General features: G+C 60.9%; 1 protein-coding gene across 1 annotated transcript; it reads right to left on the bottom strand.

The window, feature by feature from the left end:
- Positions 1–1,377: 1,377 nt before the first annotated feature.
- Positions 1,378–5,682, bottom strand: TMEM161A (transmembrane protein 161A). The gene is made up of 12 exons (XM_035569800.1): positions 5,628–5,682; positions 5,039–5,142; positions 4,857–4,937; positions 4,506–4,603; positions 4,199–4,355; positions 3,712–3,863; positions 3,577–3,637; positions 3,268–3,411; positions 2,992–3,105; positions 2,667–2,841; positions 2,495–2,591; positions 1,378–2,314 (listed from the first exon to the last, which is right to left on the bottom strand). The coding sequence occupies exons 1-12, from the start codon at positions 5,628–5,630 to the stop codon at positions 2,058–2,060; spliced, it is 1,443 nt and encodes a 480-aa protein (XP_035425693.1). The 5' UTR covers positions 5,631–5,682; the 3' UTR covers positions 1,378–2,057.
- Between the last annotated feature and the right edge of the window lie 13,750 nt (positions 5,683–19,432).

The raw sequence follows: 19,432 nt of genomic DNA, 5'->3' as shown, positions 1-19,432 counted from the left end.
ATTTTGCATGGAAGCAGGGTGGGAGGGCAGCGATCACTGCTTTCTTTTCCTCCCTGCTCCGGGGTATGAAGGAAAACCTCCAGGAACGACTGCCATCAAAGCCTTCTCCCTAGCCCTTCGGTTTTCCGGCCGAGTGCTGCTCGGTGGCAGCTGGAGGTAGGTGTGAACACAAGGGAGAGGGGATAACACGAGGCCAAATGAGGGTCTCAGCAAGGTACCAGCCTGAATCCTGGTGCCAGCAGAGCCTCGGCAGCACGAAACCGCTTGGTCCCAGCTGCCCCCTGCTCTGCTGAGAGCCTGAGCGTGGCCCTTTGTGGAGCAGGGCCCGGCCTGTACCACAACGTTAAATAAAGCGAAGAGACAAAGAGTAAAATGATTCTGGGGAGAGAAAGATGGGGGGCTCCTTCATTTTATTTGATGTGGCCCAATTTCAGTGCCTGTGGATCTGTCTCCTGCTCTTGGCTAGTCTATCAGTCATTGTCCCCGCCTGAGAGGGTCACGTCTGGGCAGATCTCTGGGGAGGAACTGTCTGCATGTCTGACTGCAGCACAACCCCAGGCCCTAGCAACCCTCCTCCTGCTGCCACCGCTTCCCCGAGCTCAGCCCCCGGCTGCTTCCTGCACATGCTTAGGGAAAATTAGATAAATGAGCCATCAAGGCAGTTGGACTGGCTTTTAATGGGACAGTGCAGGCTGGAACAAGTCTCTTTGCCTCCTGGCCCTGGGGGAAATCTCCGTCCTTGCACCTTCCCACCCGCTTCTTGGTGACAACGCTGCTGGAGCAGAATTTCTCCTCGCCTTATGGCTTGTCAAGGGTGCTGCTCTGGACTCGTTTCCCCAGCTGTTTGCAAAAGGGGAGTTTCCCCCTTTTTTTGCAAAAGGGCTGGCTGCAGTTTGGGTCCTGGGGAAGCACCTGGAGGGGGGCTGTCTGAATTAGCCCTGTTAACACCAGGCAAAGGGCGGCCTTCTCATCTTGGCCCTTAGCAAGAGGGAATTAAGACCATTACAAGGCTATCAAATAGGATCAGAGCCCCTTTCCTTTTCTCTGAGCAGCCCAGGCCCGCTAATCCTTTTTCATGCAGCTGGACCAGCACCCACCGTGCGGCGGGGAAGAGCTGGGGCTGCCTCGCTGCCCCAGGAGCCTCCAGGAGTTGCACGAGGGGCTGCGTCCCCTCAAATGCTGCTGGGACCGGTGCCTTATCAGCCTGGTTGTGATCCCAACGCAGATGGGGAGGACTGGCTGGGAACAGAGAGTCCGGCCACGATGGGGTAAACGCAAGGTCTCGAGTGTTTGTTCAAGTGTTCGGCCTCGTCCCCTCGCTGCGATAACACCCCCAGGAGGGGCTTCAGGGCAGCAAAGTGCAAACAAAGCAGCAGCTTTCGGAGTACCAACCAGACTGGCTTACTTATTTATTTCTACAGCAGCCACCAGCTGAGGCTGCCGGGTCTGAGGATTTCACACAAAGCAGAGGGATGAGCCCAACAGCTCTGACGTAGCTGGCCAGAGCAGAGACCCTACAAAAATACACTCGCCCTCAGCCAGGAGAGGCAAACTACGTAGAGCAAAACCCCAAAGTCCGCGCTGGGAAGGGAGGACGTTGCCCCAAGCTGGCCGCGAGGCCTCTGCCATGCAAGGACAATCCTGTTAGCAGCAGAGCAGCCTCTTCCCAGCAGCGACGGCTCGGAGCTGTCAGCAGCAAACCCCACTGTGGGGACTCCGTCCCCATGCAGGCAGCATCCCGCGCGGGGCCGGAGGGATGGAGGGTCGGAGGGATGGAGACAGGCACGGTGGTGAAGGGCAGCAGGAAGGGGAGAAGGCGATGCCTGTGCCGGCACCGCCGCACCCAGATGCACAAAACCCGTCGTGCCAAGAGCTGGCTGCAGAAGTGTCCCCAGGTGCACGTCCTCGTGTCCACGCACACCGCGGGCACGTGTAAGCGGGGAGGCCAGCTGAGGCAGCAGCAAGGTGGCAAAGGCAAACGCCCCGCAGGCACGGGACGCGCGCGGGCCAGCAGCCGGGCGCTGACTGTGCCCCCAGGCAGGTCCCAGCTCCCCCAGTCAGGATGCTGCCAGGTACTGGTGGAAGTAGAGGCCGAAGAGGCTGGTGACGACCTGGCAGATGGCCACCCACCAGGTGAGGAAGGCGAGGAGTCCGCGGAAGAAGAGAGGGGTGAAGATGCCGCCCAAGACGCCCGTGATCTGCTCCACCGCAGCACGCACGTCCTCCCCGTCCTCGCTGCCGGGACGCGGTGGTGCCGCGGTCGCTGCCAGAGGGACAAGAGAGGGCTCCGGGTACAGCCCCCACGAGTGGTGCCCTGTGTGACAGAGGGGACAGGAGCCTGAGGATCGTCCCCTGCGGTACAGCCCCATCCCCACGCCACAGATGTGCTGGTGGCCGAGTCCCCGCGCGCTCCTTGCATGCATCGGCGCCAGCTCCATGCCAACCTCGAGCACCTGGGGCTGCCTCAGGTGCTGGTGGCTCGCTAAGGACTCACCCAGCGTTTTGAGGAGCAGCGCGCAGTGCAGGCTGAGGATGACGGGCCCCAGGTACTGCAGGCTGACCACCGACACGTAGCAGTAAATCCTCGTGATCTGCGCACAGAGGGGCGGCGGGGATCAGCGGGGGGCCGCCGGCTGTGCCTGCGCCCCGGCTCCCCGCGCCTGGACCTTGCGCTGGATCTCCACGATGGCAATGCGCCCCGCTTCCTTCCTCATCTGCTCCACCCAGCGCTCAGCCAGGCACAGGTAGGCCTGCAGGTGGTGGCGGGTGACGGCCAGGCGCAGCAGGCAGAGGCCGACGATGGTCCAGAGGCGCGCGGTGTTGTAGGCAGAGTCCGACATGCTGGAACAAGAGGAGAGGGCTGCCAGAAAAGGGTCCTGGGGTCCAGAACTCCCACACACGCCAGGGAGGAGGGGGACTGGTGCGCCTGTGCCTCAGTTTCCCCTGGGAGGAAGGTTGCTGGGGCACAGAGTGACCCCACATCCCGCTTACATCTGCACCGTCTGCTTGCCCATGGGCGCATGGAGCAGGAAATCCCTCGAGATGGGCTTGATCCACATCACCACCACGATGACAGGCGCCAGGAAACTCACGTGGAGCAGGACCCTGCGATGGAGCCGGCAGAGACCCTGTCAGAGACGTCCTTACCCGGCCCTCCCCTCACCCTCAGACCCCCTCACCACAGAGCTGGGGTGTCCAGGCCCGCCCCCCCCCCCCCCAAACCTCCCTCCCCACCCTGTCCCCTCCCAGCCGCGGGTTTCACCCAACTGGGTCAGGGGCTTGTCGGCCGCCATCCGCAGAGCGTCGAGGTGCGTCTGGGCCAGGCGCAGCCCCGGGAAGGTCAGGCAGGCGCCCAGGAAGGAGCACAGGGCCACCAGCCCCAGCTTGAAGGCCAGCTTGCCGAGGGGCAGCCTGCAGAAAGAACAAGGTGGAGAGGGTGGACACAAGTTGGCCGCATCCCCACTGAGCCCTGGGGGACCCTCTGTCCCTTCCTCTCCCATGGGTCGCAGAGGGGGAAAGCACCATTTCCCAAACCCCTCCAGTAAAACCCCATTTCCCATCCTGATGCCAACTCACGTCCACTCCCAGCCCCGCTGCTTCAGGACACTCTCCAGGTTGCTGCTGACGCCGGCCAGCCCTGCGGGGAGCGAGCAGCTGTGAGCAGGGTGCTTGGGGCCGCCCGCCCGCCTCGCCCCGGCCCCCTGCACCCACCGGGCTCGAGGCCGAACTCCAGGTAGTCCTCGCGGATCACCAGGGCCACCATGGCGAGCAGGAGGAAGAAGAAGGCGAAGGTGAGGCAGACAGAGCGCTCGCCCCCCTCCTCCGAGCGGAAATAATGGCGCATCACCATGAAGAAAACCTTACTGCAGGCGTGGGGGGACTGTCAAGGAAAGTAGGGGCTACGGGACCCCCCCCAGAGCCAGCAGGACCCCCCCTGCTCATTAGCATCTAAGCCATTAGGCCACCACCACCTCAGCAGGGAAGGCTCTCATTAGGCACAGCCTGATGAGCCTAACAGTTTACAAGTCCATGAATTTGGACCTAAATTTCCAAGCCCACAAATCCTTCCGCTTCAACCGGCTTCGAGAGGAGAACAAGACCAAGGAGCCGGGGCCTTCTCCTCCTGCCCAGCGGCAGCACGGACCCCGGGGTGGTAGGGAGCTCGCCCCACCACTGGGCAGCCCCGGCAGGAGGATACATGGAGAAGACGACTGTCAGCAGGCACCACAGCACCCCGATGTTCGTCTCCTTCTGGGGGTCCGCCAGGCAGAAGTAGCCCTCGGTGAAGACGTACACGGCGGTGGAGTAGACGGCGAAGTCCACAAACCACTGGTACTCCAGGAAATACCGCAGCACTGGGGGGACAGGGGGACACGTCACCGTGCCGTGGGGGTCCCGCGGGCACCCAGGCATGGCCAGGGGTCCTGGATCGCGAGTAGTGGGGTGGATGCATGGGGTGGGTGCTCTGTGGGTGCTCCTGGTGCTGCCACCCCCAGGGGGGTTACCGAGAGCATCCACGGCGGTGATGGGGCTGGTGTCCAGGCGGAGGTCGATGTCACGGGGCACGGAGAGGGGCTTGTCGTCCAGCACGCCGTTCACCCTCCTGCAGGGGAAACGTGGGCTCAGGACGGGCGGGCAAAGAGCTGGCTCATCCCTTGGGTCCCACGGTGCCCAAAGACCCTCAGGGGGCTGCACGTCCCCAGCTGGGGGCTTCTTGTCCTCATCGCCAGCCCCCAGCCCACCTGCGTCCGAGGCTGCTGTCACTTTTGCAGCTCCCACCAGATCGGGATCTCTCCCGTTATCACCAAACCAGCACGTTTATCCCATTAAGTGCCACCACCACGAGCTGAGCTGACCTGTCCCGCTTGGCTTTGGGACGCTGCTTGCCCGCCAGGGCCCGGAGCTCCTCTTCCGACGGGTGCTTGTAGCGGTGCAGGCTGGAGGGGAGCGGGCGTAAGATGGGCCGGGTGTCCCCAAAACCCCACAGGGCTGGGGGTCGGGGGGGGGGGGGGGTCGGGGGGGTGGTCGGGCGCCGTACCTGCCGTTGCAGAGCAGCCAGCGGGCGAAGGAGCAGTGCGGGGCCAGCTTCTGCATGACGCTGGCTGCCAGCAGGCTCACCACCACCTGCACCCCCATCACCGCCTGCGCCGGGGGCATTTAGGGGCTGACCCTGGCACCCTGCCCCCCCCCCCCCAGAGCATCCCTGGGCTGGGGGAGCCCCCCCCAGCCTGCAGCACTGGGGCTGGCTGCCCCCCCCCCCCCCCCCCCCAGCTCCCTGCCTTGGGACAGCCTGGGCATGCACCCCTGGGCATTAACCCCCCCCCGGGACAGCCTGGTCACGTAGCCCTGGGTTTTAACCCCCCCGGGACAGCCTGGGCATGCACCCCTGGGCATTAACCCCCCCCCCCCCGGGACAGCCTGGTCACGTAGCCCTGGGTTTTAACCCCCCCGGGACAGCCTGGGCATGCACCCCTGGGTATGCAACCCCCCCCCCCCCCCGGGACAGTTCAAGGATGCCCCTCTGTGCATGCACCCCCGAGCACTGACCCCCCCGGGACAGCCCAGGTATGCACCCCCCCGGGACAGCCCCGTCCCCGTTCCCCCCCCCCCCCCTCCGCCGCTCTCACCATGCCGGGGTCAGCGCAAAGGAGGCCGCAGGAAGCCCCCCCCCCCCGCCGCCTCTCCCCGCTGGCCAATCCGCTGCTGCTCTGCTGATGATTGGCAGCTCGTTAACCAATGAGGAGGCAGAACCGGGCGGGGGCGGGCGCTGCGGCGGCGCCTGGTTCCGCGGGCGCTGCCTCCTGGGAGCTGCGGGCCCCGAGGGGCCGCGGGTTCGAGTCCCGCTGCCCCGGGCGGGGCCCCAGCCGCGTCTGTGGGGGGGGGCTGCGGGCTGCGGGCAGCATCTGGGGGGGTTCCCGGGTGTATCCGCGCTCCCCTGCACGCCTCTACATCCGCACAGGTGTGTGTTTGCACCTGAGCACCCGAGGCCCTACGGTGCCCGTCCCAGCACTTGGCCCCTGGGTGCTGAGATTTGGGTGCGCAGATTTTGGGGTGCAGCTCCAGCCCCGTGGCCCCCTCGGCCTCCTCTGCCCTGGAGCTGGGCCCTTGCCCTCCCCGGAGCACACCGTGAGCATCTCACCTGCATCCTGCCCAAATCTTCCGTGCAAGAGAAATCGGTGCCTCGAGCTCATTTACGTCCCATCGCTGCCCGCTGCGTGCCATGGGGGGACAGAGGTGGGCAATGGCACCTTGGGGTGGGTGCAGCTCATCCAGAGAAAGGATTTCTGTGCTGCAAACTGCCCCGTGCAGAGCTCCTGGGACCACAGGAGAGATTCGGGGCCCAAAATGCTTCCAGCACCCGTGCCACGGCGGGGTCCGCGTGTGTTTCATCCGCCCACGGGAGCGTTTCATGCTGGGGCAGCCCTGCCTTGGCAGCAGCACCTGCTTCCCCCCACGGGGGGGGTCCCAGGGTGCTGGTGGGTGCCCCTGGTCCAGGCAGGGTGCTGAGGGCCCCGAGGGGTTGCCATGGATATTGGAGCTCCCGGGCGACGGGATGCGCTTCCCGCTAGATGTCGCTTCCGCCCGTGCCCCGAGCATCCCTCGTGGGTTGGGGTACTGGGGAGGGGGCAGCGGCATCCCCCCCAAAAACACCCCCAGGACAGCCTGAGCACGCAGCCCCTGGTGTGCCCCCATTGCCTGGAGCCGAGCATCCCCTACACCGACGGGCAGAACTCGTGGGATACGGTGCCAAAAAGCCCCCAGCACCCCGATCCTGGCTGCTGGGTGCCCCCCGCCATGAGCAGAGCCCCTCAGCACCTTTGCTGGCTGGGCACCACCAGGGTCCTGACCCCTCCAAGGTCCCCTGGCCCTCGTAGCGGCCGCGGGGGCTGCACAAACCCCGGTGTCAGCACCTCCCTGGAACGAATTCGGGGGCCCTGAGAGCCTTGCAGCCCCCACAGCGTCGCCTTTCAGCTCCAGGCAGACACAAAAAAAAAGGAGGGAAAGGCGAAAGATGGATGCTCGGAGCACCCCAGCCCTGCCAACACAAAAGCCCCTTTGAGGACTGATTTTACACCGCTCCCTCCTCCTGCCGGGATGCCCGAATTAGCATCAGCAATAGGAGCGGCCTCGACGGGCGGTGCTCGGTGCCGCTGGGAAGCCACCAAATTTTCGGTGTCCCCAGCCCCGTGAGCAGCGAGGGGGTGCCGGGCCCAGCAATGTCCCCGTGGGTCCTGGGGGGACGTTTCCTTGCAGATGGGGCTGGGGTTCAGCAGCCACTGTGCCCACCCTGATGGCATTGGGGCATCCAAGCTGCCATCGGTCCCACAGACGGGGACCCCATGGGTGCTGGGGACCCCGTGGGTGCTGGGGACCCTCTTGGGGACTTTCCGTGCTGGGGCAGCTGGAGGGGCCGCCGGCGGCCGTCCCGTTCCCCCTGCCGAAGTTTTTCCATTTCGCACAAAGGCGGCGGGGCTGCGGCGGGCATTGTCCGGGCTGCATTGCATTACCCAGGGCTCCCGGAGAAATCACTTGTATTTCACGCTCCATTGAGCAGCTGCCTGTATATATTTTCTGTGTTGCACTTTTAGCATGACAAAGGGAGAGGGCCTGTGAACTCCTTGCTCTTCAGACCTCTCCGACACGTCCCCCGAGCGGAGCCCCCCTCGGTTAGCATAACAAACTGCCACGCTCCCTCGGACGTGCTCCGGCTCTCCCCCCCTCCCCGGCCCCTCCCGGGGTAATTTAATGTATAGTTCAATATTTGGGCGTCTGGGATGCTGGCGCTGGCGGCAGCGCGCGGGCAGGGGAGCGCGTGCTGGGGCTGCGGAGGCGGGCAGGATTTCGGCGAGGGCGTCCTTCCGCTGCGTCCGCCTGGACCCGTGCTGAATTTGGATGGCCGACAGAAAGTTTAAAGGGTGTTGGGGGCTCCCTTCTGGGGCGCGGAGACCCCACGGTCCCGGGAGGACCCAGGAGTGGGTCTGGAGTTTGGGCATCCCAACACGGACCGAGAAATCGGAGACACGAACCTGAGCTGAGCGTGTGCTCCTGGTTCTGGAGCTGCAGGGGTTGGGTTTGCAGGCTCTGGGGGTAAGGCAGGAGCTTGAAATGGGATTTAGAGGCAGGCAAAAGGGAGCTGTGGAGCTGGAGCGGGTCTTGGGACCGGCGGCACGAGCTGGGGCTGCTCCCACTGCTCAGCGCGGTGCTGGTGGTCTGAGCGCTTGGCACTCCCCGTTTGCACGAGCTGTGTCCCCCCCGCAGGGACCCGATGGTGCCAACTTTATTGTGGCCAGGCTTTGGTGAAGCAGAGCCAGACCCCGCTCCCAGGTTTGGGTTGTGGAAGAGGAGAGGAGGAGCGAGCACAGGAGAGGCGAGAGGTGCCGGTCCCCGCTGCGCCCGGTCCCCGCTGCGCCCGGTGCCGTGCCGTGCCCTGCAGCGCGGTGGCTGCTCCTGCCGGGGGTGGCTGGGCACAAAGCGGGGCTCGTGCAGGGACGGCCGGGCTGCTGCTGCCTCCCGCCAGCCCCACAAGGCCGGGACACCTCCCCTCCACGGCCAGGACCCCCCCCCCCCGGGGTGGGATTTGGGATGTTCTGCAAGAAAAACTCTGCTCAGACATAAGCAACGTGAGGGAGACCAGGCTGTGACACTGCTGTAGGTTTGGAACACCTTTAATACACTTGGGTTTTGTGTTTTGTTTTTTTCCTTTTCACCTCGTTGAGCTGCAGACCTCATCCCCCGATGCCTCGGGCTCAGTGGCTCCATGGCCTGGGACCCTCCTGGGCACGCCTGGCTCCAGCCACGGGGACGGAGCAAGCCCTTACCCTGGGGACAGGACAGGAAGGGCGTCTGCACAGATCCTGACCACACTTCAGACCCAGCCTCGGCTCTTCTCCAACCTTTCTTGGCCATCCGCATCCCACGGTGTCCACTCACGTCACCTGTTAATGGGAGAAACTGGTGTGAGCCCGGGATGGGCACTGCCAAGGTCCTACTACAGCAAGGACATGGGTGCCCAGGAGGTGACTGTGCCACCACCCCCCTGACTCTCTGCCTGAACCGTTCCTGGTGTTTTTCGGCAAATTTTAAGCCCCCCCCCCCCGAGCTGTGCCGAAAGCGGGGTCCCTCCTCCAAAATTCCTCACCGAGAGCTGTGCATCGCGACGGGTTGCTTGCAAAGAGGCTGACCCTCACGCTGTCCCCGGGGAGCGCGGTGGCACGTCTTCACCCCTGTCCTCGTCCCCACGAGTCGCCGGTGGGGGTCCCGGCGCCCTGCCCATAGGGTACAGCTGGCAGAGCCCCCTTCCTGCGGGTGGACGTGCGGAGCGTTAGCGTCCCAGTTTCATCCCCCATTTCTTCCCCACCCGTCCCTCCTGCAGCCTCCCCCTTTGTAGGGCCTGAGCCCAAACTCGCTCGTTAATTGCCCGGCCGAGGCGTCTTTGTGTTCTCCCTTCACGTTCAGCCGTCGGCGTTGCTTTATGGGGTGCTAAACCTGCGCTGACAAGTGCTGCATGGCATAAATCCGCACGAAGTGCCTGTTCCCTCTGCCTCACCCAGCCCTGATCCCTACCTCCAACAAAATTTGGGGGTTCGGGTCCATCTCCTTCCTTACTGACCCTCTGCAGTCTGCACGGGGTGGGGACTTGGTGCTCCATTCCCCGTGCCCGTCGGCACCGCGCACACCGGTGCCCTTCGTGGTGCACATGGGTGCACGTGGGTGTTTGCATTGCTGAGCTCGCCCCCTGCTCCAGCAGGAACATTGCATGGGGGAAAAGCTCCTCCACGGTCCTTTTACGCTTGGGTTTTGCCAGAGCCCCGCTGGGCTCTCCCTCGGGGACGCAGCGAAGCCGCCGGGGTGCAGGGAGGCTGCTTGCTGCTGGAGCAGCCCCTACAAACCCAGGCGTTCTGCAAACCGGTCGCTTCCCACCACAATCCCACCTCCAGCCCTTTTTCCGGCTCTCTTTGCTGACAATACCGCGTCTGTGCCCGATCTCAAAGGAGCCTTGTCTGGGGGCTGCAGATGCTGCGGATCCCCCGGACCGGGGGCGGCCCCATTGCTCCTGCTCGCTTATGGGATCGGGGCTGTTTGGGAGCTTGGGGTTTGAAGCGGAGCTTGCTCTGCCTTCGTGTCACCAAGGGGGTCCCCGGGTGCCTCCCCCCTCTGCTCGCTTGTATTATCCGAGAGCCCTTTATCGTACGAGACTGCTCCGGCTGAGCTTTTGTGCTGGAAAATGGGGCTGGGATGGGGCTCTCAGCAGATCCTAAAGGCACTGGAAACAAGAGGGACTCAATCCCACTGCCCTACACAGTGTGAATTATTTGGTAAATACATGTGTGTTTTGGGCAGGAAAACCACTATTTACTTATTGAAGCGCTCAGCTAATTTCTCTTGTCCCTAATAAAGATTTTGGGGAACTTTGGGGCCTCTCCGCTCCCTGAGGGGATGAAAACGCAACCTGCTGTGATCGCCCCAGCTGCTCAAGGTGAGACCTCGTGGAGAGCTGCTGGATCCCACCCGGAGATAAGACACGAGCGAGCAATTTGCTGTCCCAAACCAGGCTTTGTGGCACTGCTCAACGCTGCAGGGACAACAACCCCATGAGATGTGGCCGCGGTGGCTTTGGGGGACGGCGGCTGTAGTGTGGGAATTGGGGTGCTCAGGGGGCTGGGGATCCCGTCCTGGTCCCTCCTCCCTGGCTGCTCTGCCCTGGGAAAAGCCGGGCTGGGAACAGCTTGAGTGTCCGAGCAGGGAATTCATTTAAATAAATTTCCATAGGGATTAATTTTGCTCCTTCCCAGCAGCGCGGCGGAGGCGAGTGGAGCCCGTTGCTGTGTGCGTACATGAGAAAAGCCAGGTCTGCTTTGGGGGAGCTGCAGGGGCGGGGGTCTGGGGGGCAAAACTTGCTCCCTGCATCCCCAGCCACCCTTATTGCCCTCCGCCTCTGTGCCCACGGCACCTCCAGCACCCTCCCGGTGCAGGGGACGGCCACTTGGCGGGGGCTTTGGGGGGGGGGGGGGAACCAAAAAAAACACCTCAGCCAAATGGGCACGAAAGCTTCCAAAGGAAAGCCAAAGGATTTTGGATTCAAAGCGCGCGAGGGGTTCAAACAACTGGTGTAAATAAATCAGGGCTGCAGAACGCTTGGAAACGAGCAGAGCGGCAGCTATTTTTAGCTGTCAGATTTGGGAGTTTTTAAGGCTCCTTCAGGGCACGAACTACTGCAAGAATTAGTTACCATTGCAGCAAAATAAAAGCCCGGGAGGAAGATTTTTCATCCTCCTCCCGGAGAGATGGTGACAGGGCCACGGTGCGGGCCACCTCCTGCACCGGGGCATGATCCCTGCCCCAAGAGCAGTGCTTCCCTTTGCTGGGGACAGGCGGGGGGACACGTTTTGCACGGTGGCTTTTGGCAGAAGAAAGGCAAAAGGGTTTAGGGACGGCTCCCTGTTCAATGCTGCTGGCACTGAATTAGGAAACACACAACCGGGGGTGCCCACTGAACACCCACGTGAAGGACGAGGCTGCTTTTGAGCTGCCCGAGGCTCTTTTGCTACGAGACGCAAAGGGAAATTTCGCAGGACGGCGAAGATTTTTGATTGTGAATTGGAAGAGGGAGCGCGGGAGCACACGCGGCCATCCAGCATCGCATTGAATTCTGCCTGTCCTTGAGCAGAGAGAAGGAGACGGCGGCTGCTTTCTCTTCCTGCTTCTTTTTAAGCGCAATTTATTCACAGTGAAGCTGTGGTGGAGAATAAAGGTGTTTACATGGCGGTGAATGGGGCGTGCTGGCACCGAGCGCTCGTGCCCAGGCATGAAAGCACCTCCCGGCATCGGCACGGGTGACCTGGGGTTAGTTAGTCATCGGCAGATGGAGAACTTCAGGGGAGCTCAAAAGGGCCTCGAATATTAGCAAAACCCCCGTGCTAGATCTGCCGGGGGGCTTCTGCCCATGGAAATGCTGATGTTGGGCTCTAGGGTGGAAACTGGGGGCCCTGTGTAATTCCTGGTGCTTGGAGCTGAGACGTCCCCCCCTGCAGGGTCCTGCCCTGGGAACCTGCCACCACTCCAAAGTGGAGTTTTCTCCATTGAGGAGCGAGGCTTTCAGAATGGAACCTGTTCCTGCAAAATGCTGAGAGTAGCGCAGAATGTTGCTGAGATTTTTGAAAATTAAAAAATAACCTTTCTTTGAAAATTTTTGAAAATTAAAAAATAACCTTTTTTAACCTAAAAAATAACCTTTAATCCTGGGCTTTCTGCGGGAATCCCAGTTTTGGAGTGCGTCGTCACCTTTGGGATCGGGCAGGAGACATCGCCACGCGGCCGTGCGGGTCAGGCAGCTTTGCCCACTGCCCTGAATCCCTTGCCCTGTTGCAGCTTGACTTCACAGCACCGCCACCACCAAGCTGTCACTGGCTTTTAGGCACAAATTAAATCGAAACCTTGACCGAATCCCGACTCCAAGTGCTCTTGTTGGGTTTACACTCAGGAAAAGTCCCCTCGCCTCTGGTGCAGGCACTCGCATGGATTTCCAAGATGAGAGCATCCAGAGGTGCATCCACACCCTGGTCTAACCCTGTCCGCTTACCCACCGGGCTTGGTTTAATCCCAGGACCTTCCTGGGGAAGGAGGGAACTCACAGCATCATCCTGGCGAGCGCTGTGCCCTGCCCGCCTTCGCTGCCCCGGGTGCATTTCTTAGAGTTATACGAATTAGAGAACAGTTCAGTTGGAAGGGACCTTCACAGATCATCTAGTCCAGCTGCTTACTGGCCTCGTTTGCTTTCATTCGTTAAGGAGATGCCCCAGGACCCTTCCCCAACGCCGGGCTGGCAGGGAGGGGTGCACAGCCCCCTGTTTGCAGGATGAGGATCTGCACACCCACACCTCCTGTTCCCTGGGGCCTCGTGTCCCCAGTGCAGGACTGGCACCGCGGTCGGTCCCGGCTCCGTCCCCATTCTGGAGACCCGGACCGTGGGGCAGTGCCGGAGCAAGACGAGCAGAATGAGAGTGTAAGGCAGAGCTCAGCATCGGTGCAGAGGTTCTCCGCTCTTTGCCATGGAAACAAGCGTTGCTAAGGGATTGCCTAAGAGGGAGCAAAATATTCTAAAATCCAAGTTTGCGCGGCAGCAGGATTCAACTCCCCGGCTCGGTTTCGGCTGCCCTTGGAGCAGCCCCACAGCAGCCAAAAGCCCTGGTACCCCCCTAGATTGGAGAAGCCCCCAGCATGGGGTGGGCTGGGCACAGGGCAGGGGTGCTGGGTTGTTCTGGGGGACCGCAGCCACCCCAGGAGCCCCATCATGGCCCCGGAGCAGATCCTGCTCTGGCACAGAGCTGTGGGCACCCTTTAAAGCAAGCACGTCAATTATTGCATTTAGACAGAGTCAAAAAAAGGGTCCCCAGCCCCTCCTGGTGGTGGTGCAAGGCTGGGCTCTGGCACGGTGCCTCAGTTTCCCCTCCTGCACGATGCGGCCGGGCACGGCCACACCATGGGCTTTGCACCGCGCTGCCGCCGGGACAGCCAGCATCCTCTGGTCGGCGACACCCGCTTAACTTTATTTTATGGACACGAGAAAACAGGCTGGGGGGGAATAATACACGCGGGGGCCACCTCTGACCTTGACCCCCATCCTCACTGCCCGCAGCAGCTGGGCCGGCGGCTCAATGCACGCTTTGTCTGCGCCCACCGGCCCCGCACAGCGCTGTCGCCCCATATAATATTTATGGAGCTGGCGGTCACATTCTCCCCCACTCCGCTGCCTGCATCCAAAAAAAAAAAAAGCCGGGCTCAGGATCGGGGGAATTATTCGGGAATTTATAGGCCAGCGAGTTGCTGCTCTTTGGCTGGTTGCCCCGTGGGGTGTGGAGGTGCGGAGCCTGCCCTGCACCCCTGGGACCGCTGATGGGTGCGAGGAACGCGCCCGGCTTGATTTTGTGTCAAGTTTTCTTTCTTAAAAAAATAAAAAAGAAATAAAAATAAAAAGTTTAAAAGCAAACAGGTGTAGGGGTTTTTCTTGCTTTTCCCAAATCTTGCAAAACCGCTCTGCTCCTGATCCAGCTCTGGGAGGTGGGAAAGGTGGGGAAAATACGTTGCTGATCTATTTTCCTGCATTTCTGTTCACTGCCTAATTCCCCCACCAATTAAAACAAAAGCAAAAGGGCAGAGTGCCCCGTCTCCCATCACATCTCGTGCCTGCAGCCCCGGTGCCCTGGGTGGGGGGTTTGGGGCTGCCCCCAACCCACCCGAGTTCCCATGAAGCCTCGCTCAGCTCCCGGCTCCAAAGCAGGTGATTTATGGAAAGCTGCTTATTCAGGAAGGCACCGACTGGGGAAACTTCACGACTGGGGCAAAAGACGGAGGATCTGTAAAGATGCAGGGCATGATCTCAGTTTGCTGGGATTTGGGGAAAAAAAAAACTGATAAATGATGTCAGCGTGTGACCTGGGGTAAGAACGGACCGGGTGCGAACCCAAGTTCCTGCAAAGTGATTTCAAACTCTGCTGAAAACCGGGCTGATGCAGGGCACGGGTGCAAAATGGGGCCATGCCCCCAGTGCTACAAAATTCGCTGTTTTCTGTTTCTTTTTTTTTTTTTTTTAAACCAATTATGAAGGCAAAGCAAAAAAAAAAGAAAGAAAAAAAGGGTTCTGTATGAAATGCAAAACTCGTTTTTAACACACAAAAGCAGCCAGGTGCCCTAAATCCTCCATCCTTGATAAAACACACCAGTGAGCCTGTGCCTTAAACACACCCACGTGTACCTGTCCCCTTTGAATTGTCCCATTAAAAACCCCAAACCCCGTGCTCCGAGTGCCCTGACCACAGCAGGCATCGGGAACCCCCAGCCGCTGCCTTTAACTCACTTTACATCAGCGAAGTTCCCTTTGTCCCAAAGGACGAGGAGGAAGCAGCCGGACCTTTGTGTTTTCATGGCAGACCCCTGCACACTCCTGAGGCTTCAGGGAAGTCTGGAAGAGCCTGGTGGAGCAACGCAGGACGCTGAGAAAATTTCTTCCCGGTGGGTATTTCCTATTCTTCCTGGATTTATTTGTGCCCAGCACAGGCTGTGCAGAGCCATAAGGACAGAGCAGCTGCTTTGGAGCCCGCTCATCCAGCAGCATTTTGGGGTGCTGAACTTGGATCCTCGTCGTTACACAAATTAAGAGGAAAAAAATATATTCAGCAGTTTGGGCTGTTTCCCACTTTGATTCCTATCTTCTTCACCTTTGCATTTATTCCCTTTCACTAGTGGGCTGGATGATGAATACTCAGATTGGGCAAGGCCGTGGGATGCTGCTGCTGCTATTCCCCCGCGGATGAGAGCAGGAGCGCAGTGGGGAGCAGAGGCTGCGTGGCGGGGGAGCACTGAGGCTCTCATCCTTCCCCCCTCCTCGAGACAAAAACCAGCCCAGAGAGGGTGCAGCACCCCTGAAATAATTATGGTGTGGACGTGTTTTGCTGGATTTTGGAAAATGCCCTGGGATAAATTCCGTGCCATCCATGGGATCTGTGAACCAACCCGGTCCTTTTCCAGCTCCACCCTCATCTTCCGATAAACCCGCGAGTTTGGAGCAAACCAGCCCCAAATCCAACCCCCAGTGCAAAGCCTCCAGTGCTGATGGGCATTTCTGTGCTGTTTTGGCGCATCCTTCTCTCAATCCGCCCGGGAGGTAATGGGTAGAAAGGTGCTTGGGATGCCCAGGAGCCTCTCAGCAGGGATAAACCCCTCCTTTTGTGCTGCCTCACCCCAGAGCTGCCGGTACCGCTGTGCTTCAGGCAGGGCTGTCCCTCCTGTGCAGGAGATGAGAGGAGGAGGAGGGACGCTGAGGAAAGCACGGCCGTGATTTCTGTGCTCGCCGAGCTCCTTTTGAGCTGATCCGGCTTTGTTGTACCCGAGAAAGGTGACGGGATCTGTGTGGAACAGCCTGCCCTGAGCTACCGGGAAAGATGTGCCGCATCCCGAGCAGCGGCCGTGGGGTTGCAAAGCCGTTCCCACCTCTGTCAGCACTATTGCAGGACCCAAATTGGGTCCTAAATCACAAATTTAGGTTGCAAAGCCCAAATTGCAGCTGGCTTCGACGTGATTTCAGGAGACCGCTGTGCCCTAAGTGAGGAAGCCAGCCTCACCCATATGGGAACCCACTGCACCCAGGGAAATGTGAGCAGGATGCATCCCCAGCATCACCACCAAGCCCAGCCAGACTGAGCTGCAGATTCTAGCATATTTAAAAGAGGAAAACATTTTATTTTCCTCCTCATCTCTTGGCCACTGGTTGGAAGGGGTCGTGGAGCATCCTGCCACCACCACAGCTCAATGGTGAGCTGTGAACCACCGCCTCCAAAGGACACGGCGCAGGGGCTGCTCCTCGCTGTGCCGCACAGCATCTCCCATCTGAGAGCACCACGCGTGGCGGCTTCGTGCCGTTCCCCTTCCCCAGGGCTCCCTCAGGAAAATGCTGCGTGACACCGGCCCACGAGCGCCAGGGCTGGCGATGGATCGGGAGTGTCACCTCCCGCCAGCATCTCCCATCGCAGAGCACTGCAGCTGCAAAGAGCAGGGCGAGCAGAGAAGGGTGGAAAGGGAAAGTCCTGGGAGGCAAAGAGAAACCTGCTGGAGCTCCAGAGCTCCGTTATGCGAGGGGCTCACAGTGCTCTGCGAGCAGGGAGCAGATGGGGAGGATGGTTTCTTGAGCTGCCTCTTACATTGTGGGTTTTCCCAGGTGGAAATCGGGGTGTAGCTGGGCGCACCAAGATGGATGGGGCACACGGAGAGCCAGGGACAGCTTTCCGGGGGACGTCACCAAGCCACAAACCAGCTTGCCAAGAGCTGGACACACACATGGCACTGGGAAGGGTCAGCAGGACAGGGTCTGGCCACCGCCCCTCGCCGTCCTCGTGTCCCCTTCCCAAGAGCAGCACGGGGAGGAGCAGGACGGCACCTCCGGCGCGGCACAGCCCTCCTGGGAGCGCACAACCGGAGGGCGGGCTGGAGATTGAGGGTTGTTGTAACAAGCATCATTGCCGGCTTGCTGAGCTAGGCATAATTGTTGCAAAACCGCTGCGCACATGCTGAGCTTCATAATTATCAGGCTTGTCTGCCAGCCTCTCCCTTCCCCCAGCACAACGGCACAGTTGATTATGATTATGGTGGCTAATTTTGTCTGGTGCATCTTAGGCATATGGGCCCCCACCTGCTCTGAATATGCAAACGCCGCTGATTTGCTCCTCGGGCTGAGCGGGGCCCGTGGGCAGGCGGGGAGGGGGAACCTGCCCACCGCTGCTGCCGCGAACAAAGAAACCCCACGCGGCGGCACGGGCACAAAGAGCCGCCGGCACCGGGGCTGCCCGCGGCGTGGCGTGCCGCTGCTGGTGCCATCGCACCAGCTCAGCACCCATCACACCGGCGTGGAAGCCCCGGTTTTGTCTCGTACGAGCAAGACGGAGCATCCACGAGCAGCAAAAGCAGGCGGCGGGTCATGCACATGCAGCCCGTCGGTGTGCAAGCGCACGCCCGCGCGCGATGAACGCCCCACGGGCAACGCCTGCGCTGCCTCTCCCTCCCCGAGCAGCGTGGTCGGCGGTGTTTCCAGCCCGGTTTTGTTAGTGCGATGCTTATAAAAGTGTCTGGGCGATGGTGAGGGGCAGATGAGGTGGTCTCGTGTCTGGCTCGCCGAGACCGCTGTCATGGGGGCTTTGCCATGCTAATGGATAATTAGGTAGGCAGACAGAGTGACAAGGACCCAGATGGATGGATGGATGCCACGAGGATCTGGTGACAGATAAATAGGCAGATGCTAATGGGCACTGCAAACAACAGCTTAGACTCCTGGTAATTCCCACTGTAATTTTTAAGCTCTCTCCAACCTCCCCCCTTTTTCCCCTCTTTCCCTCTGGTGCTGAGCCCTTCCGCGTGCATCCATCACTTCTTTTTCTTTTTTTTTTTTCACAGAATAGCATAAATGGGTCGTAGGAGCTCTGAGGGATAATGAGGAATAGTGAGTAGAGGTGGGTGATGAGCGGGGGCTTGGGGAGGTGCAACCATGGGCAGACCCACGGAGACCCAGCCGTGCCCCGGGACTGGCCAGAGCCAAGCTCCGGGCATCTCTGCGCCTCCTTTCCTCTCTTCCCACCTCCCAAACGCTGATTTTATGTAAGTTGCCATTGCTTCCAATTTGAAAAAAAAATATAGAAAGAAGAGGTTTGTCCCTTTTCTTCCACCACGGGGATGGGAAGAAAATTGTGAATGGAGGGGAGGAGGCCAAGGTGGATTAGAGCCGGAGAGACGCGGCCAAGCAGGCGGCGGAGACAAAAGAAAGCATCTTCGCTTGTTTTCCCTTGCCGCGGGGAATCCACGTGGCATTTGTGGGAAGGCGGAGAGAGCAGGATCGGGAGATAAATCCTGCTGGAAGGCTTTCGGCGGCACCCGCGCCGCGCGCGCGAGATTTATGGCCCTGCAGCTCGCAGCTGGCCGCCTATGGGTGCTCCTGGCCTGCCCCGCCGCACCGGGCTCATTAGCCACAGCCCCGGCTAACGAGCTAATGGGTTCAGCGGCGGGGATATGGGGATGCTCATCAACTTTGGGTCTTCCCAGCATGGCAGGGACCTCGCTGCCACCATTGCCACCCCTCTGTCCCAGCTCTGCGGCCACCCAGCACCCAACGCCGTGCTCCTCCTCTCTCTGTGAGCTGCCCAGCTCCCCCTTTTTCCCACCTCTCCCCCAGTTTGTCTGCCAGCCACCAGCCCCTCCATTATCTGCTCCGTCTGCCAGTCTGCCTCTTTCTCCTCATTGTTTGGCATTATCGTTCCCATAGTTATCTCCATCGCCGGCTTCTTCCCTCCCCTGCTCTACAGATTTCCCTCCTCTGTCCTCCTCTCCCTTTCCCATCTTGTTTTTCGCCTCTCCAGTTTATTTCCTCCCCTCTGCCCTCCCAGGAGGGGTCTGCAGGAAAGTGGCAGTGGGGACAAACACCCCGGGGCTCCCACGGTCCCAGCCTCAAGGATGCAAAATGCAGCCCGGGAGATGCTACCGGTGTCCCCTGCGTCTCGGGCGAGAGCCGGCAGGAGAGGGCTGGGACAAGGCAGAGCCCAGGGACTGGCACCCAGAGGCACCCAGAGCACCCCTGCCAGAGCTGGGTGCAAGCAGGAGCCAGCAGAGAGGAGAAAACCCATTTCTCCCTTATTTCACCCAGACTGAGTCCCGAGGGGAGGGATCGAGGCCGGGGAAGGGCCCCTCTGTGCGCGTGGCTGCGTGCGCAGCAGCCGGCGCTGGTGGCTGCTCAGGTGGCCGCATCCTGCGCCCGCTATGTAGGTCAGGGCCGGGGGGGTGCGGGGGCTCCAGCCCGGGGCCGCCCCTCCCGCGGGCAGCAATGCCAGCTTGGATTAAACCCCTGGATGCATCCCACCGACGCCGGGGAACGGGGAGGACGTCGCGAGTCCTGGCT

The sequence above is a fragment of the Cygnus atratus genome, chromosome 26 (assembly GCF_013377495.2).
Source record: "Cygnus atratus isolate AKBS03 ecotype Queensland, Australia chromosome 26, CAtr_DNAZoo_HiC_assembly, whole genome shotgun sequence".
NCBI classification, from domain to species: Eukaryota; Metazoa; Chordata; class Aves; order Anseriformes; family Anatidae; genus Cygnus; species Cygnus atratus.
This window is presented reverse-complemented; position numbering and strand designations above follow the sequence as displayed.